Raw genomic sequence first — 20,723 nt, 5'->3', positions numbered from 1 at the left:
CTGAAAACCCACCAAGGGCTCATTTACCCTCAGGCTGACAAGGTGAGACAGGAAGAGGAGGGTTTGGAGGAAGTTAGTCTTTTACAGCCTTCCCTCTTCTTTGATGCCCTCCGCTCTCCCTGTGATAATGAACTCACGTTGAGCGCTTGAACTCGGTCGTTCAGTCATGCGTGTTGATGCCAATAATAGAGCGTGAGCGATTACTTCACGCACGTCTGGGACTCAGACTCTACAGATATGGCCGAACGGGCCGGGTCGGTCAGAGGAAGAGACGGCAGAGTGTCTCCTCTGCACTAGACGTGCATTCCAGTCCTGTTAGGCAGCGAAAAGGTCCCATTAGGCCTGTCTGGGAAGGTAATGAATACCCGCGAGGTCATGACCTCTGTTCAGACATAGTTACATCATCATCAGAGGGGTTACAGAGGCTCCACATCTGCCCCTGAAGCTGCACATGAGAGGGAGAGAGGGAGAGGATAACAACCCTCATCTGTCTTTATCACTTTCTCTCTGACACTCTGTGATGTAAGGCGTTTTGAAGCGAAGACCGATTGCTGGTGTAAAACAACATGCTGTCTGAGACTATAAACAGGAGTGTGGGGATTAAACCGTGCTGCTCTGATCCTCTTCGAGATAAATCAAGTCTGCTGAAACATTAGTAGAACTTTGCAATAATTCAGGCTTAATTTGTCAACCATCATGTTCTATATTTAGATTAACTACTTGTTGGCCTTTTTGACATTTTTATTGATACAGAATGGTCAATGACGTATATGAGTATCCAAGACAAAGAAAGTTGTTACAGTTTAAAATACACAAACACATTTCTAGGTCCCAATTTACTCTCTAGGTACTGTGTTATATATACAGTAGTATGCATGTGTGTTGTATATATGTAATGCGGATATACTATATCTGCCACATTGTTGTGCATTGTGCATTGCAGTTATGTCATTTTGCTGCCATTCATACTGTTTCGCCTCCCATATAGAAGGAGTCTGCAAAATTAGATACAGCAACTGCATTTATGTTGATAAACTTTTAAATCATTTTCAACAAAAGCTTGAATTCAATGACTCTAAAAATGTCATTTTTAGACCTTTTAACCCTAACCCTAACCGATGTGGTCTAATCAAGACTGGTTCCATCAGGACAGTGAATCAATTATCATAAATGTTTATAATTATAAACAGAACTTTGAGAAGTTGAGCATCTGAAGCGGAATATATAATGAAAACATGCATTTACACAGTAATCATAAACACAGGAAACACTGAATCAGGTTGATATTTCTGCCACTTTATGATTCTCACGCACAGGGATGAGAAAGTGTGTGCTTATGCTCTCTTAACTTTACGATAACAGTCCAGTGTAGAGTTGTTTATCTAATTCTGTCTGGCCTAGCTATCACACAGGTTCACTTTTAAGGCCTTACTACTTTTGGAATAGTCAAGTCAAGTCAAGTCAAGTCAAGTCTGCTTTATTGTGTATAGTGTATAGTGTAAGCTGCAGTTAACAAACATGGAAAAAAATGTTACCTCTTCAATAAGGTTTGGAGTCTATCGCAAAATCCTGAATGCATTAGAGCCAGTGCAGAGCAAGCTGGAAACAAATGACAAAGCCTGCTGTAACAACAGCAGGTTGGTTCAACAAGCCTCAGTTGCCAGAATGCAGAAAAAGGCCATTAAAGTCAATTAAGAGGAAAATCAGGCTGGAAATGAATTATCCAGCCCTCTAATCACATCATAGCCATGTGGTGATCAAGAGGGCAGATTATCACTCGCAAATTACTGCAGAGTTCAACGGCTCTCCCACGGGTGGCCATTTTGTTTGAGGTCAAGGTGAAAACGAACATTTGCACAGTTTCAAATTCATTGAAAGAACAACAGTCGACTATCTTAAAAACTAAAATATTGTACATTTATGACATTAAAGTTAAAGTGTGTAATTTTTTCACTAGCATTACCAAACCAAATTTGCAAATAATTATGTTTTTTTCAACAGGTTTGCTGAACATTCCATCCATCCGTCATTGGTCAGTCAAACAGCTCTTCCCTCAAACTCATGTCATTGGTTGTGCCAGATTTGTGGAGGTTGGGTTGCTCTTATTAATATTATTATTATTATTATTATTTGCATATTAAGAAAGTACAGAAGAAAGTATTGTAGCATCCAAAAATCACACACTTTATCTAGATCCTACAAAGCAAATGTCACAAATAGAGCTTTTGATTCTCTTTATTAATTGCTTACTGAAGTAATTCAAAGGTGCCTGATAAAGAGTTGTTAGTGCCAGTGTGCACCTATTTCTGCCAGCGTGTTCCTTCTATTGATGAATGAGAGAACAAAACAGACTCCTGAATGCAATATGTATATAATTAACCAAAGACAAATACATTCTTTCATGTTTTCATCAAAAACAAACAGAGAAAACGGTTTCATTGGCCCCAGACAATTGCCTGTAACCATATTGAAAAACTTATGCAATAAGCTCTCTGGTTCCTCATTGAATAACCAGCCCCAGATGTTACATAGAAGACAGTAGCTGTTTCGTCTATCCATTGTTTAAGCACAACTTAGAACAAAGATATAGATTTCCCCTTCAAGAAAATCTGAGCGGCACTGACCACTCATAAACTCAGATGACAGCCACGGGCCTTTCTCAGGTTGCTTTACTGGAAAGTTTTCCAGAACCAAAATGTTTGGAGTTAGAAACTCTTTGGTTTTGCCCATGTAGAAATTTGATCTGATCAAACATTCAAACTGTGTTTGTGGGTGGGTGGTCTGAGGGCAATGATTTCACAAGCTGAATTCATTACCTAGAATAGCCAGACAAACTTCAAATTTTTTTTTTTTTGAGTAACATTTAAAAAAAAAATCTTTAAGTCTGAATGTGTATAGGCTTTCAGACTGACAGACAGACAGAAAGACAGACAGATAGAGAAACAGATAGATAGATGTCTGTGTACGTTGCGTTCATTCGCTTTTTGATTTAATGTTTAAAGTGGAAACATGAGAAAATTATACCTATTTAATAAAAAAAAAAAAAACAGTCCTGATTTTTAGTTTTTACATTCAGGGGTAGAAATGGGTAAACATCTTGAATATTTGATTTCCACATGTGGGCGGTAATGAAACATCCCTTTTCTGCTGATTGGTCAAGCAAAGATCAAATGGTGCCATCGTCGGGTGCAGTTTTCTCATGTTTCTGTTTCCAATATTAAATTTAAAAAATGAATGCACGCAACATACATGAACCATAGATACATAGACAAACAGACAGACAGACAGACTGATAGATAGATAGACTGACAAAAAAGACAGACAGACAGACAGACAAATTGATAGATAGATAGATAGATAGATAGATAGATAGATAGATAGTCCTGATGTCCACAAGACCACACAATGTCCCATTTGTCATTTTGTGGTCATGACTTCACTCCGCACCAATTCCCAAATGGCACCCTTAGCCCTCGCGGCCCTCCTCCCAGTCTACACTCGGTCTGACTTCTACAATCAGACGAAAGTTACACAGCCACCATGTTGAATCAGCATCAATTTCCACCTGGCCAAGGCACTTGTGAGGTTTGTTCTAAAACCCAATGCGTCTGGACATTTAAAGGGTAAAGTACACCAGACCCTCCTGACAGCCCTCCAAATCTGCACGTCTGGCTTCTAACTCCCTGACGTTACTGAGTTTGGGCAGCAGGGTGGACGCAATGGAAGAATTTACTGACTTATTAGGGTTTCCCCAAGTCTAACGTTTCTCTCTCTGCTTCAGCTCTGTGGTTTGTATGGCTCCCAGAGAGGAAAAGATGACAATGGTTGGCTGGGGGCCGTGGCAGAGCAGTCATTCCAACAGACAGGAACCTAAACGCTTAAGCTGCTTATTGTTAAAGCCCTCAGCTGGGTCTCATGACACCATGTTGCTAATTTCGATACCTGCTTTTACATTCGAACTGGGATTCAGAGCCAACATCAAAGGATCACATCACATCCTGTCCCTCTTATGCCCAAATCAACCTTGACTTTGTAAGAGCTGCTACCAGGATACGCACAGCAGTAAGATCTGAGGTCAAAAACCTGCTGAGGAAAATGGGAAAACACACGAGGGACGGACCGCATCTCGCTCAAACCACAACTGAAGAAACCCAGTGAAATCCAGCACCCGACTGGAGCATATTAAACAAATATTCTCCGCTAGTATTTCAAGGAAAAAAAATTCACTACTGGCGATGGGTTTAATGGAAGTGTGACTTGAAAAAATAAAAAGGAGTTACGGGAAAACTGTATTTTTGGGATATTTTCTCATTTTGTGAATAGGAGATGCGGCTGTTGACGTGTGCTGGAGATGGATCTGGATTGGAAAGGAAACAACGGCTGGTCCTCAGAGCAAGAGAGAGCCACTCTGACAGATTTGTGTGGTTAGTTTCTCATGGACTGCATCATTCCTCTCAGGGGAAACGAGAGCGAGTGAGAGAGGACAGTGCTAGTAAATACCGCCAGCGTTGACTCCTATCCCTCATTAGGACCGTAGCAGTTAGGCGGCAGTTGGAGCATTATCATACCAACTTTAACTGCCTTACAGGCCCTATAAACAGCCACAAGACTACAATATATATTTTTGGATGATATTTAGACGCCTCTCCACGGCTCATCGGTTGCCTTCTCACGACTGATTCCATAAAGAAAGGCCTTTGAAAACATGAACAGCCTTCCTTTTTAATCCTGAAGCCCATTTGCTTGAATTTTTCACTTGGTAAAAATAGTTTATGGAGACATTAGACACTGCAGGCAACACATAACATAATTGCGTGCTACATAGATGGTGTGGCGTGCATCTTATCTCAACATCTGAGGAATGAACAGCACAGAACCCGCAAGACAGCAACAGAATTTGCCTTTAAGCTTTTGAACTTCCTGTTTGCTATCTTCAGACTTCCATATAAATGTATAATACACTTCTGCATTTATTATGCATTTGCCAGGCTCTTTCATCCAAAGTGACTTGCAGTGCATTCAAGGTATATGTTTCCTCAGTATGCGTGTTCCCTGGGAATCAAACCCATGACCTTGGTGTTGCTAGCAACTGAGGTACAGGAATGATTCCAGGATGGCACAGGATCGTGGGTACAGGTACCTTCTGGAGGACACGCATTTGTTCTGTTCCAAAACCTAGTGAGCTGCCTACATAAGCAGTATTTTAGGGCTTAATTTTAAGGCATTAAAGTCACACTCCCAACATGAAGAGGCAGCATAATTATAACGCCTACTAAGATACTTTGTCTGGCTAGATTCTAAGGCAGCATCTTTCTTGTTATTTCATCTCAGCTAGCCTTTAATTTAATTTACACTTGTTAAGCTTCTTATGCTCAAGGTTGCATGTATTTGATCAAAAATACAGTAAAACAGTAATATTGTAAAATACTAATAGGATTAGGGTTGCAAGGGGGTGGACAATTTTTGGTAAATTTATGGAAACTTTCCCAAAATTTCTGAAGGTTTATGAAAGTTTCCAAAAAATCCTGGAAATTTCCCAAAATTTCTGGAATGTTTCCAAAATGTACCTAGAAATTTCCGCCTCTTTGAAACCCTACTTACAATATAAAATAACTGTTTTTACACTTTAAATGTAATTTATTCCTAAGATGCAAAGCTGAATTGTCAGTAGCCATTACTACAATCTTTAGTGTCACATGATGCTTCAGTAATCATTCTAATATCATGATTTTGTGGTCAAGAAACATTTCTTATTATTATCAATGTTGAAAATGGTTGTGCTGCTTATTATTATGGAAACCATGATACTTATGTTTTTGTTCAGGATTCAAAAGAGCAGCATTTATTTGAAATATAAATCTTTTGTAACACTACAAATGTATTTTCTGTCACTCTCGATTCATTTAATGCGACCTTGCTGAATAAAAGTATTAATTAAAAGAATATCTTACTGATCCCAAACTCTTAAACAGTAGTGTATTATTTCATCATCTTTTTAAAAATTACTTTCCCATTTAATCTATTGTGTTAAATTTTTAATTATTTGTAATCATTCTCTGTACTGTTCAGGTTAATTTTCTCATTAAGTAAAGGTAAATAAGTGCGTCCTTTGTGAAGAAAGCAATCCCAGAATGCACTGTGCCAAGCTCAGTGGAGTTAAAAAAAAAATGAGATGGTGGCCAAAATAAGATTTAAGAAATACTTATATTTAACTAAATAATGAAAAGCAAACAGTTAGTCTAATTAAAAATAACTATTTTTGAATGTGCTATGTTTTTTTTATGCTTACCAGAGTATTATCAACATGCTAACATCAAACTCTTCTATGTCTGATAGGATGCTTCCTTAGAAGACAAGTTCTTAGGCAGTAGACAGCGAGGCAGCTCACTTGGTTTTGGAACAGACCCATTTTTTGACACAAATACTGACAAATGCCAAGCCTTAATTTCATCTGGACGTCAGAAGTCCTCACAAGTGAACTTGCGGTCACTGAGACTACACCACAGTCATGCCTGAGCAATGCAGTCACTGAGTCAGCACAGAAATTCATGGAGTGGTCGAGCGGTCATCAATCAATGTCTATACACACTCTATATCAACCCTACTGCAGTCCTATAACACACTTACACAGAGCAGTGATGAACCAGTAAACACTGCGAAGCTTCGCATAAATACAAAAGAAAAAATAAATGGTTATGACATCAGTGGTAGGCTTCTCTGGCAGAGAAAAGCTAAAACATTTACTGGAAAGCAGGATTGTGTGTAAACCGATTAGCTTGTGTGGCAATAGCTGAACGGTTCTGGTTCTGAAACAGCCCAACAAAACAAATCCCAATCCGAATCTTTTTCCATTTCTCTGTGTTTACCAGGAACATCCTTGCGGGTTGATAGAGTGAGCTATGTACAGATATGTCCATAAAAGGGCTAAATCTGAAAGCAGACGAGAGGCAGCTGTAACAATAGGCAGTCATAACGTGTCTGTCATGAGGAGTATTATTTATATCCGTATTGTAGACTACATCACAGTCACAGAAAAGGGTGTGGAAACTTCTGTGAATGTCTCTCCAAGATTGTGTGTGTGTGCGTGTATAAAGCCACAGGATATGGTGAATTATCTCATGTTGCCTTCAGGCAATCATCATCATTTCCACAACGCAATCATCAGGCCTGTAGGTAGTTCCAAACCATTTCACCGTGTGAAAACTGCTCACACGTTTCCTCTTATGCAAAAACGGCGGCTGATAACTTTGTTTTGCTTTGACGTAGCGAGTGTTTGTATCCTTCAGTAGCTGAATAATTAGCACTGAATAAATAGATAAATAAGCACCGACGAGCAAATGAATAAATGCAGTGTCGACCTTAATGAGCAGGCTCGTTAGATTGGGTGATTGCTGTTTGGAGTTAGTTTAATTCGATCTGCCTCTCTAATCCCACAGCCTGCGATGCTTCATTGTTCACCGCAGCTCTTACAAAAACAGACGCTAGCTCATTTGAATTTGAGAGGTATAACTATTGATCTCACACAAAGGGAATTACTGTGTGTTCAGAGAGAAAACAAATTATGCTGGTTTGTCCCAATCCTAATAAAGAAAGGTGTCGATGTATTTGGTGGAAGTTTCTATGACTCCTGATTAAGAATGTTAAAGTCTGTATTGCTGAATTGAGGCAGTATAGAGAGATACTGAGGCAATTATTCACTCTGATTAAGGGAAAGGTAAAAATGGTGTGAACGCAGGGTGCAAAATCAACTTTCCAAAATCAACTTTAGACTTGCACTAATGCTTGGCAGTCATTAATTTGGGAACCTACATGATGGTGAGAGTGTTTTATTGGGTGAGGTGTGTGGGTTTGATATCTTACTCTGTGCTGGTCGTACTCTGGTCCTCTCCGTCGGGCCTCCAGTTCCTCATAGGCTGGAGCTGCTCCCTCTCTACGAGCCTGAAGATACTCCCTCCTCAGCTGCTGGATACGGTCCATACTGCTGCAAAAACACACAATCCACTTAGTTCAAATATTAAATTAATGAAAAAATGTGTTGCTGTGGCATAGTGGCTAAAGATCTGGGCTGGTAACCAAAAGGTTGTAGGTTCAAGATTCCAAATGCAAATTCAATTTAATTAACAATAAATAATCACAATAATTATATCATCCAGTCTTTTACTAGCTCAACACAGATAAATAACATGGGTGGGGGTTGGCTTACTTTGTTTCAGATACAGTAAACAGATATGAGATATGTTTTTTAAGAGTGTAATAAAATAGCTCAACTTTTAAAAACATGTCAAAAGATCCTTGTGTTTAGTTCCAATTAGTGAAGCTCTATCTATCCCTTGTGACATTTGAACCTGCAATCTTTTGCTTACAACCCAGATCTTCAAAGACTAGGCCCCACCACCCCCTTACATCCGCACACAGTCTCCTACGCACCAATACTATTTCCCAACATACACATTTATAGACTTACAGTCGTATGCGCAAGATAACACACAATCTCCAAACCCCGGCCCACTCACACCCATCCAGAACAAAGAGTCACTATCGATCTGACCTATACATCATGTGATGGATAAAAATCCAGAAGCCCAGTATATCAGGCTGTTGATATGTCCGGATTGTAGCCACTTAAGGAGGAGGCAGACTTCGGTCTGGTATCCCAGGCTACGGCTCTGTCCTCTGCACTTTTCAGAAACAACAAGGTGATGACAACTGAGCTAAAGCAGACAGAAACACTCAATACTGTCACAGATAATCAACAGCCCTTTGTTACAAGCCACTTCAAATCTAGCCAGAATCACATAATCACACACATACAGAGAAGATTCAGAATGATATCATCATTTAAGAAAAAGAGCCTCTGATGCAGTAAAAAAAAAACTCCACAAAAAATACAAATTATGAGTTAAATTTTATAATTTTTTTATTTTTTATTTTATAATTTAAACAAAACATTCTAACATTTGCACAACCTCATGTAATTTTAGGCCTGTATGACTTATTTTCCTCCGTATAACATAGAATGAGATATTTAGCTATAATGTTCAAGCTGCTCTTTTCACTATCATGAAAGTGAATGGAGATAAAATGTAAAGTGAATGCTCACTCCAAAAAGCACAATAAGAGTATCATAAAAGAGGTGTTCTATATATATATATATATATTTTTTTTTTTTTTTGAAGCCCTACGATAGCATTGTGAGAGGAATGGACCGAAATGTAAGCTGTTTTTACTTAATATCTAATGTTGACAATTGTGGTCACCATTCACATTCATTTTATTGCAAAAGAGCAGCTTGGACATCCCCTTTTGCGTTCTACAGAAGAAAATAAGTTGAAAAAGAGATGAGGATGAGTAAACGTCAGAATTATAATATTAAGATGTACCTTGTATTTTGTCTTGTGTAGTGTTTTTTTTTTAACTGCACCAGGGGTCTCTGCATCTTTTTCCCCAATGTTCATTTTTGGGTGAACTATCCCTTTAATACCATTCTACTTGTCCAAAGCTCAATAAACATCTCTGCTTTTCCAGACACAGCAAAATGATGCGCTTATCAAACGTTCAAGAGGGGAATGTGTGATATTTCTCCTGCTCAAATATTGTGTTGTGTGGCACAGAACTGTGGAAGTGTGACTTGGGAGATAAAGTCCTGTCAGTCATCTCACAGCTTTCCAACACACAAACACCAAAATCAATCTCTCAGCGCTCGGCTAACACAAACACAACTTTTCCACAACTGTTGCTTCCCATTGTCAACACACAGAGCCGAACAACCATGTCCACCATCTCAGCGAGGGGTAAATGCAGCGATCAGACGCTGTGGGTGAGGATCCTATCGTAAACTTCACACATCAGACAGTCATTTTTCAGGGCATCAACCCCCGGGGAACAAAGCCAGCTGTCTATGTACTATGAATGTGCAACTGAAAATAAAAGGAAGATGAAAATGTGAGGAAAAAAGGGCAACACAATAAGTTAAAAGACTGTATGCTCAATAAAGACATTGTTTTGATAACCTAAATGGGATGAAGCCAACAATTACAATGACGCTGTAAAATAGAGGAAGCACATTGTTGAACTAGCATAGAAAAGCAAACACTGTCTCAACTATAGGTACGCCGCCATAAAACAGCAATAAATTACATTTCTACCCTGATGATCCGAGTTGTTTTGTCCTAAACAGTTGAAACTGACAGGCATCAAGATATTTTGCTGACAGTCTAGTTTTTACTTTTGCAGTCTGTGAGTAGCCCTGCCCACCACCATAGATCACTGGTTCCAGTGTTGCAATTGTTATCTAAAAGGAAAACAAAAACAATTCAAAATCATTTTTGGTAATGGAAATAACACTGAAATTAAATATAAATGTTGCATTAAGAACTTAAAGGGGTCATATGACGATGCTAAAAATAACATTAATTTGTGTACTTGGTGTAATGCAATATGTTTATGCGGTTTAAGGTAAAAAAAAAACATTATTTTCCACATACCGCACATTATTGTTGCTCCTCTCTTTCCCCCGCCTTTCTGAAACGCGCCGATTTTTAAAAAGCTCATAGTTCCGAAAAGCGCGGTGTACTCTGATTGGCCAGCTATCCAGTGCGTTGTGATTGGCCGAATACCTCAAGCGTGTGACAGAAATGTTATGCCCCTTACCATATTTGGAAACACACAGCATCTCCACGACATGGCGACTCCACGACTACAATACTACAGCAAGAATAAAAGTTATGCCTTCTTTCTTTGCGTAAACATTTTTGTGCGGTGTAATGCAAATCGTCCAACACAATGACGTAGACATGTGGGGGCGTGTTTAAAAGGAGGCGTTTTAGGAAGGTGTGGACGAGTCTTAACTTTTATAAAGAATATCTCTTTGGGTTTGAGACTTTAGTTTGTGCAACTTTACGGATCTTATATGTGCACAAGCAGCTTGTAACACTCCAAAGACAAAGGAAAACTTGAAATACTGTGGAAGTAGTACCAGCAACTGTGGGAATATGAGGGTGAGTAAATTATTAAATTTTTTATTTTTTTTATTTTTTTGGGTGAACTATCACTTTAACTAATATTAAAATTTAACCTTATTGTAAAGTGTTATCCTGAAATAAATAAGTTGAAGTACTATAATGACTATAACTAAAATAAAAAATAAAGCTAAATAAAAATGTAAAAAATAATCATTAAAAAAATGATGAAAGCACATAACAAAATTACTAAAACTGAACTAAAATTAAAATGGGAAATGTATATAAAAGCTAATTCAAAATATTAAAAAAATAATGTAATGGCATATAAATAATACTAAAATAACACTGATTGGCATCACAGATGAATTTGAAACATTTTACATGCAACACAGATACATTTTAAACAAACAAAAAAAATGTCACATTCACTATGACAAAGAAAAAAAAAGTAAAAAAGCATTGCATCTAGTTAAGTCGAGGTGTAAATATGTGCTTACAGAGTGAAATCTCTCCCTGAAGAAAATAGACTTGCTTTTACAATAAAACTACAACTCTACAACTAGAGAGCAAGTAGTACTTTCATCAAAAACAAGTGTAGGCTGACCACTCTACAAAATTCCCTCATTCTCCCTTTAGACGCAGAACACCAAAATTCAATTTACTTTTTTTTTTTTCATGTTCCTGACCAATCAGATTAACTGAGAGAGAAAGAGAGAGAGCAAAGAGTGTGTGTTAGAGAGAGAAACTTGGAGAACAGAGGGTGAATGAGACAGTAGAGGGATTAGATTAAGACAAAACAAATTAACATGTCTTTTTTAAAAGCTCGTTAGGTAGACAGCGCGAGTGCCAGGCATTCCAGAGGGATGATGCTGTGGGAACGGGCCAGAGCGCGGCGACCCGGTGGCCACACGCACACTCCAGCTCCCGTACAGAGCACGCTCAACCCGGACAGTGAGGTCTCAAAACAAACAGAACAACACACACTCAGGGACACACAACAAGAACGGTCCCACTGCAGATTAATAACACAGACCCACACACACACACACACACACTCACACAAAAGCAAACCACAGAAATGGCCCCCCACATGGGAGAAACGCTCTGAGGCACCAGGGCAAGAATTGCAGTGCGGCACAGATCGGGGTGGACAGCAGCAGATCAGACAGACAGCAGCTCATACGGGGGGCAGACGCAGAGTTATGCCCCTGTTACAACCCTTCCATTTTTCACTTCTCAATCTCAGTGATTGGAGAGCTGAGAGAATAGAGTGGGAAAGTGTGGCAGCATCCATCTTCTCTCCACCATACTCCCTCACGGCTACTTTACACAATTTATGAGGCACATAACACACAAGAAAAAAAGAGAGAGAGAAAGAAAGAGAGAACAGGAGATGAAATCGCATGCAAGTCTTGATCCAAATCTCGTATTGATTGGAACAGTGAATAGGGCCATAAAATACTAATACATAAAATATTATGACCTTTTACAGCTAAATTGAAATTCACTACAATGGAGAGCGATGGTATTATGCATAAAAACCTGCTGCGGTAGTTGTACTTCACAGTAATGGTATCTGAAATGCTGTTGATTTCTTGAGTGTGCGAGTCTTTGTGGGACGACATGCAAAACTGCAGGTCTAGACCAGTGCATTAATTCATGTCATGCCATTAATTCAAGAATAGTAGGGTCGTGACAACAAACTCAAGACATCGCCTTCCAAGTCTTTCTGAGAAAGAGTAATCCAATAATAAAGTGAGTGAATCCATTATTAGATATTAGAAACTTAAATCTGTGTTTAATCATGTCTTTGGATATGGAGACAAAGAGACCACAGGAGAGTTACAGCATCGCTATGAAATGTACTGGAGACCAGTGGCTTTAACCGCATGCTGTTACAATATTGCATAAAAACATTTCTGGGTAGTTGATATAAAAAAAAAAGTCCCCCCCCCCACCAACACTGGAATCAGCTTCAAGCGAAATCATTCAAAATATAAGGATCTGAGAACACAGCAGAATAAATCAGCTTTGCTCTAAAGGTATTTGGCAGTTGCACAAACACGCACACACCATAAAGCACCAAATGCGTGCATTTATTCTCGACCTGTGGTTCCCAAGCAAGCCATTTCCCCTGCAGCGTCTGGGCTCCATAGTTATGCTTTCAACACTCCATCATGCAGCCATCATATCCAGAACGCCTTAATTACTGCTGCCATTTTGACTGAGCACCCTCCTCACCCTCCAAATGAATAACACCATCAATGTTTAATAAGGGTCCTGCTCTAATCAAAGACACAGGCACACACCTCTCACTCAAATACACATGAGTGCACATACGCTCACCCCCGAATATACACATAGCCTGCAGTTCCAAACATAATCATAAACTCGGCTGGTCACGCACAGAGGGAACCCGACATTAATATGGCCACAGGCTATGAAACAGGGGTGATGGAGGAAGGGGAGGGAGAGCGAGGGAGAAAATATGTTCAGAATGGCATACTATAATACTACCCATTGACTACTATTTTTGCAGTGTGCATACTGCGGATGGTATACAAAAGATCTGTAGGCATGGAATGGATGGAATACAGCAAAATATTCAGTATACGAGCATGGAATAGCATATCCTACAAAGCAATGCGCTAATCTTGACAACCCATTTTAAGTGCACCAAATTAACCTACCAAAGTTATTGTATTACTTGAAATATAGCAGAAAAAAAAAACAATTTTCCCTTGTCTCTTAGGCTGCACTTATTTGATAAAAAAATGAAGCAAAAATATATATATATTATTACAAGTCTTCTATTTTAATATATTTTAAAATGTATTTTATTTCTGTAATGACAAAGCTGAATTTTCAGCAGCCATTATCTAGTCTTAAGTGTTTTTTTTTTGTTTTTTTTTAATTATCAATGTTGAAAATTGTTGTGCTGCATAATATTTTTGTGAAAACCAAGATACATTTTTAAGGGTTCTTTGATGATTATGCTGATTTATTTGAAATAAAAATGTTTTGTAACATTATAAATCTCTTGACCTTTTGATCAATTGAATGCATCCTTGATGAATAAAATTATTTATCTATTTATTTATTTTTAAAATCCTACTAACTCCAAAATGTTGTATGTGTGTACATAAAACAATATAGATAAAACGAATTTGCTTTTGCTTCAGTACAATTATTAAATTTAGGAATCAATTTAGGAATGTTGTCTTCATGTCATACTAAATATTTTTCTGACAAAGCATTAACGAGACTGAAAACTTGGAAATTTATAGATGCTTTTATATTTTAAAGGGTGTCTTGTAAGGGGATCATAATTAGGGTAAAAATAAAAAATACAAAACAGTAAAAAAATAAAACATTAATTGTTGATTAAAAAATTCTAATAAAAAAATATACTAGATCGTATCCAGTGTAGTACACACACTGTGCAGTAAGCATTGAGAGTGGTTCAGAAGAACGGGAGAGCGGTGGTGGGCGGCAGCGGGAATCAAATAAGGGCACTGGCTCTCCGGATAGCGTTTCCTCCGATAAGCTGAGCCACAGCACCTGGTGACTAAGAAAGGCTTAATTTGCACTCTGCTCTTTCCCTCACAGAAGCTCATTCTACAGGAGTGTTACAAGAGAAAGTTCAATAAAGGGTAAAGATATTTATTTTCTCTCTCTCCCAGTGGCAGGGGAGCACGGCATTAACTACAGCCAATGGTATCGATTCCCCTGGGTCAGCGTCGTGTCTGTGTGACTGCGACGAGTGGGGAATTTAGTGTTCGGCTGTGAAACAACAAGAGTTGCGATTTTATCTATTAATTTCATACTCAAGTGACTGGGTAGTTGGCCGGCATCCCACGGAAGCTGAGAGATGGGAGATATTAAACGAATGGAGTCATTAATAACGTACTGAGAAACCTTGCCTTAAAGGGATAGTTCACCCAAAAAAAGAAATCTGTCATCATTTACTCACCCTCATGTTGTTCTAACCTCACATGACTCCTGTTCCTCTGTAAAATACACAAGAAGTTCAGCAGAATGTTGAATGTTTTGTTCCATACAATAAAAGGTTGATTTTGATTGCTTCTATTTTTGTAAGTAGCTTTGGATAAAAGCGTCTGCTAAAAGACTAAATGTAAATGTAAATGTAAAAGCAATTGGTGATGAGGGCTCCAAAAAATAATACCCTCAATACACTCAAGGTCCAAAAAAATAATACCATAACTCGGGGTTTTCAAACGTTTTAATGCAGACCCTCGAACATGAGCTATTCTATTATATTCTATTCTATTCTATTCTATTCTATTATATATTATCACAAACATTTGTATTATATCATTTCAAGTTCAGTAAATGTGTTAAAAATTTAGCATTAAACCGATTTTTGCCTAAAAATATTTTGCCTAATAATAATTTTTGCCTAATAATAAATACATTTAATATTTTAATATTAATAAAACTATCAGATGAAGACTTGTAGTGCACAAATAATTTTTTGTCTATTTAGGAGCTAGACAGCCGTTGGTCACCATTCACTTATATTATATGGAAAACCGCAGCACATTCTGCTAAACATCTTTTATTTTGTTCATCTATTTTGTGTTCATGCAGGTTTGGAACATCATTAGGGTAAATGATGACAGAATTGCAGACAGACGCACACCATGTGATATGTGTAGAAGATCTCAGCTCTTTTATCCTCCATCTCACCACGTTCACATCTCTCTGTTCATCTCCTCAAACCGCAGTGAACAGTTTTCCCCTCTTTGTCTCGACAAAACCCCCTGCTAGTTCTGAGGGCGGCCCCTCTCTCTGTCTATTAATGGTTTAATGCTGGAGAGAAACTTCAGGTCAGCAGATCTTAAGAGTTGGATAAATGATGGTTTAAAGCTGGAGGGGCACGCATAAATCCAGCAGACATGTCTGTTTTGGACAATGGAGACACAGACATCAAGAGAAACGCCGAACGGAGTCGTATGGCACAGAGCAATCTATTCCTTCATCTTTGAAATGGACCAAGAAACATTGTCGGTCCTAAAGAGCAAGATTTATACACTGTAAAATGAAAGACATCAATTTCTGACCTGGAGAGCAGCAGAACAGGACAGAAATGCTGGAATCGACACACACACACACACACTAACGAGTGTGCATGTGAAACACACTGAGGGCCGTCGAGGGGAATCTTCATGTAATCCACCAATTTGATTCAGAGAAGCTCATCTGGTTGATAATCGGCATGCTTCTGTCAATCACATGCTCCCAAATCAAAAATAAATTCCATTCAAGCACTCTTTATCATGCCTGTTTAACACACATTATTACTATATTACCCCAGGCCAACAACGAGAGCTTGAGTGGATAAGTACACCTGAGAAAGCAGCTGAAGAAAAGACATTGTAATCTCAATTTACTAAACAACAAAACCCTGAGGACACAGAGAAGCTTTGTGGATTCGAGCAATAAAGTGTGAAAGGTCATGCGACACAATAAACCATGATTAAATTTAATATAAAGTACAGCCTTGAGCGCCTTATTGCATATATAACTTAGTAAATGATTTTTACTTATTGCATATGATATAACTTTGTAAATAAAACATAATACAGCATTGGCACACTCAGGGCTCTAGACAGAGACAAAAATGTGTGACACTAATTTAAAATCTTGTTCTCATTAGTGACAGACAATAAAAATGTATCCATAAGCACTTTCAACACGTATTTGCTGCACATAACAATGAACAAATCATGAATCATGATGTAAAGAGTTATTTTTTAATGAGTCGGTCAAAATGATTCATATAACAGTCCCCAAACTCAGTAGTGCGTTAGTGGTTCACATTGTTCAGAGCTGCTACTGAATTCACAAGTAACTCCCCTTACTGAATCGATTCAAAACAATACTGTAATATATACTTTAGGTGTTCATATGGCAATGTGTAATTAAAGATGCATGTTTTTGCTGAGATAAATAGTAATAGCATTTTTAAGTAACACTTTAGTATAGGGGTCAATTCTCACTATCAACTACTTGCTTATTAGCATGCATATTATGAACATATTGGCTCTTTATTAGTACTTATAAAGCACATATTCTGCATGACCATATTCTACATCCATAATCCTACCAAATACCTAACCTTAACCTTACTAACTATTAGTAAGCAGCAAATTAGGAGTTTACTTAGGCAAAAGTCATAGTTAATGGTTTGTTAATGGCGAGAATTGGACCTTAAAATAAAGTGTGACCAAATTTTCATACTATTAACTCAATGGGGACCAGCAACTATTTGGTTATCTATATGACTGACAGAATCAAACTGAAACAAATCTATACTTAATACGACAACAAAACTGTCCTTGTTTACGTAACTTGAATCATAGCATATACTAAAACGTCTATTCATAATAGCATGCAGCATTAATGTTTGCCCATAAGAAGATTTGAACACGATTAACTGAAGCACTTCAGAACAATCATGCTTACAGAGTGCTTCTATAATTTGTCAAAGAAAAAAAAAACATTCATTTGTTTCTTAAATGTTTAATTTAGGAGTCAACGTCTACCCCATTGTTGCTGGATAGTCCATTTCACTCGGAAACACATCAGATTACCAAATAAAATGGGTTGTGTTACATGTTGATTTAAAAGGATATTGTCAGCAATTTACATAGCAGTTAGATTAACAGGTGTTTAACAGCGTGTATTTTAGCAAGTCTGGAACGCTGTGTTAACTGCATCAGCATCAGACCTAAACTATCCATCTAATAAAGCAGCACTACATCTGTAAGTGTCACATGGAATCATTCAATCATTTACATCAGAAGAGACAAAGTGCACCCTTATTCCCCTAACCTGCTGATGAAACATGACCCACATCAAGCAGGCAAGAAAGACGAGCAATCGTGAAGAAGACAGCGAGGCCACGGATGCCATAATGGACATATCCGTGTTTGGACGAGGAGAGGAAAGAACCGGATCTATCAATTTCCCACAACTCTCCCCTAGAGTAATTTTGCGGTGAGCTTCGGCACTCTAATTGGTGGACATTTTCAGAAATGAAATTTGACAACAAAAGATAGTCGGCAATGACAGGCCAGCTCCCAGGCTCCCTAACCAGAAGTGACGGCACTTTTTATATGCCATCTGCAATTGAAGAAATAATTAGAAGTATTTTGGCTGGTGTAACATTATTTGGACAGGCCATCAACATTCGCCGACCCCTCCCGTGTCCTCTCGTTCGCAGGTGAAGCTCAATTTGTGCTTGGACCGTTTCATTAAAACACCAGTCACACCGACTCTGCCTTTGTACGGCAGGCAGAGTGCATTCTGGGTAGGCAAATCTGTGTCTAAGAGTAAGGCGGTAATCAAGTCTTCTATCCTCAACCCTCAATTCTAAAATTGTGCACCAGGTCTAAAAAAGAAAGAAAATAAAGCATTTCCCTTTCAGTTCAATCAAGCTGAGATGGAATAATGAGGTGAATATAATTTAAATCTGCAATTTCTGCTTTTTAGAAATAAGCTTTCACATCCTCCTGTTTCCAAAAACAGAATGGCACAGTATGCAGCGGCATGACTTGTTGCTAAGCTACAAGATGCATCTAGAAGAAACCGCTAAGTGAATGCTTTGTGTGAGCGCACACACGTGTGCGTTTGAGTGTGCATGCTTTTTTCTTGTATGTGCTTCAATGGGAGAGTGATGTGGAATTGCTTTTCTTCAATGAGTGACAGGCAGGAAGTTCTTGAACAAATATGAGAGGAGGAAATGCAGAATGAAAAAGGGGAAAATAGAATGAGGGAAGTGCATTGAGAGGAAGAGAAAAGCTCAGGGGCGGAACGCACGAGTAGCACTTGTCCGGTTCTCCAGATTAGGCCAGATGAATCATAAGGACTCAGAGAACCCACAAACCTGAAGAAGCTTCCTCTATACGCTTTTATTCTCAGTCTTTCAAAGCCCATTCACACAAAGTCTGAACTTTCAGGCACAAAAAATGCACAAAAAGATTTCCAAACGAACAACGAACCTCTATGAGCTTGTTATACAGTGTATTTTTATTTGGAGGTTTGCTGATCAATACATTCAGGTATCCAACTTTTTCTGCAAAACAGGAAGTTGCAATCAGAGACAAAGCTCAGGTAAAAAAAATAAATAAAAAAACCCCCCCCACAAATAAAAATAATAATAATAATAATAAAAATAATAACAAATAAATAATAAAAATGAATATCTATCTTCACTGAAATTCCTGCAATTGTCTTTTTTGGAAGCCAATCTTTTAGATAAAAAAAAAAAATAATCTTTTTTTTTTCTCAATATTTTATATTATAAAGTTGTTTAGTTAAACTAGACTTGTTTTGAGACTAAACTAAGACTTTTATTGATATATTCAGATATCAAACCTGTTCAGAAAATGGAAATTCAGCATTGGAGGTTCTGTGATCAGTTTTGAGGGATCAGCTAGACCTGCAGAATATCCATCATAACAGATACATAAAATGTACCCAGCTAAAATCCTCTCTTTTAATTCGCATGGTCTGAATTTATTCCCTTTAAAAGTGGCACAACAAAAATAACAAAATAAATAAATGAATAAACAAATGAAATAAAAATGCTAAAAGTAATTATTTCGATATGCAAAAAAAATTAAAGTACATACATTAAATACATAGGAAAAATGTACACAATATTAGGTTTATTTATAATAATAAAATTATTTATTAAAATATTTATTTATTTGTGTGTGAATGTATGTGTAAATTAAATATATAATATTTAAATATTTATAATTGACATAAATGCTATTATTATTATTATTATTAATACTATTATTATTATATAACATGTATTAATTATAATATTTATTTATATTTAAAAATGACATTTCAATAAAACATTGAAGCCTTTTTTAGACAGACAGTTGGATGACTGGTCAACCATCTTGCCCATTTCCAACACGGTTACCTACATTTCTTTCAGACACATTGAAAACACATTAAACCCTCATTGCAGGAGGGATGGTGAATAAGAGAGACAGAGAAGCGGTGTCAGGCCAGGGAAGGGTTCGCAGATACGGGGAGACACTTAAGGGAGCGGGCTGGCACTCTTTAAAAGCAGCCGAATGCGCCTGCAGCGCTCATTCAGCTCAGCAGAATGGCTGATTAATTAACGGGCAGAAAAGCACTCCAGCACTCACACAACCAACACTAAAAGCTTTTCTTTCTCCATCTAGTGATTTCTATAATTATTTTGATGGCGAGGCTGCGCTCCAGACCTCAAGAAAGCAGGGAAGGAGGAGGTGGAGGGAACATGCGGAGAGACGAGGAGGAGAAAGCCCTAACTGTGTTTTTTATATAGGCCAAATCTTTCAGTGAGGTATCTGGGCACAATGGCTGCTGATGGGGGACTTGAGTGGACATCGGTAACCTGTGGAGTATCTCTTGATGGGTTTGTGCCGTGTTTTGGACTGACCCTGGCAGGGTTACATTGAGGACTGTTTGCTTAGGGCAGTGTGGGGGCTATTGTTCTCGAGTACATCCAGGACACGGCATTCATACGGCGAGCTAGAGTGCCGAGTGGAGAGCGAGAAACCTTGTGGACCCCTTCCGCCTCTTATCAAACCGATTCCCACTTTTTCCTCATATGTTTGTCTCTAAAAGTGTTTTTGGAGATGTGGAAGCAAAGGTTGGCAATCTGCAGCTCTCCATTGGTCTCTACAGAACTGGGTTGCCCCTGTGCAGATAAGCAAGCCACCTGTCTCC

General features: G+C 38.2%; 1 protein-coding gene across 6 annotated transcripts in view; it reads right to left on the bottom strand.

The window, feature by feature from the left end:
• pard3bb (par-3 family cell polarity regulator beta b) overlaps positions 1-20,723 on the bottom strand; it is a 336,571-nt gene that overhangs the window by 46,874 nt on the left and 268,974 nt on the right. For all 6 annotated transcript variants that reach the window (XM_016486505.1, XM_016486504.1, XM_016486507.1 and 3 more), the window contains one exon: positions 7,861-7,981. In XM_016486505.1, coding sequence (XP_016341991.1) covers positions 7,861-7,981 — 121 coding nt within the window. The remainder of the gene's footprint in view (positions 1-7,860; positions 7,982-20,723) is intronic.

Source organism: Sinocyclocheilus anshuiensis, unplaced genomic scaffold (genome assembly GCF_001515605.1).
Source record: "Sinocyclocheilus anshuiensis isolate Anshui unplaced genomic scaffold, SAMN03320099.WGS_v1.1 scaffold9, whole genome shotgun sequence".
NCBI classification, from domain to species: domain Eukaryota; kingdom Metazoa; phylum Chordata; class Actinopteri; order Cypriniformes; family Cyprinidae; genus Sinocyclocheilus; species Sinocyclocheilus anshuiensis.
The sequence above is the reverse complement of the archived record's forward strand: the minus strand, read 5'-3'. Positions and strand labels throughout refer to the sequence as shown.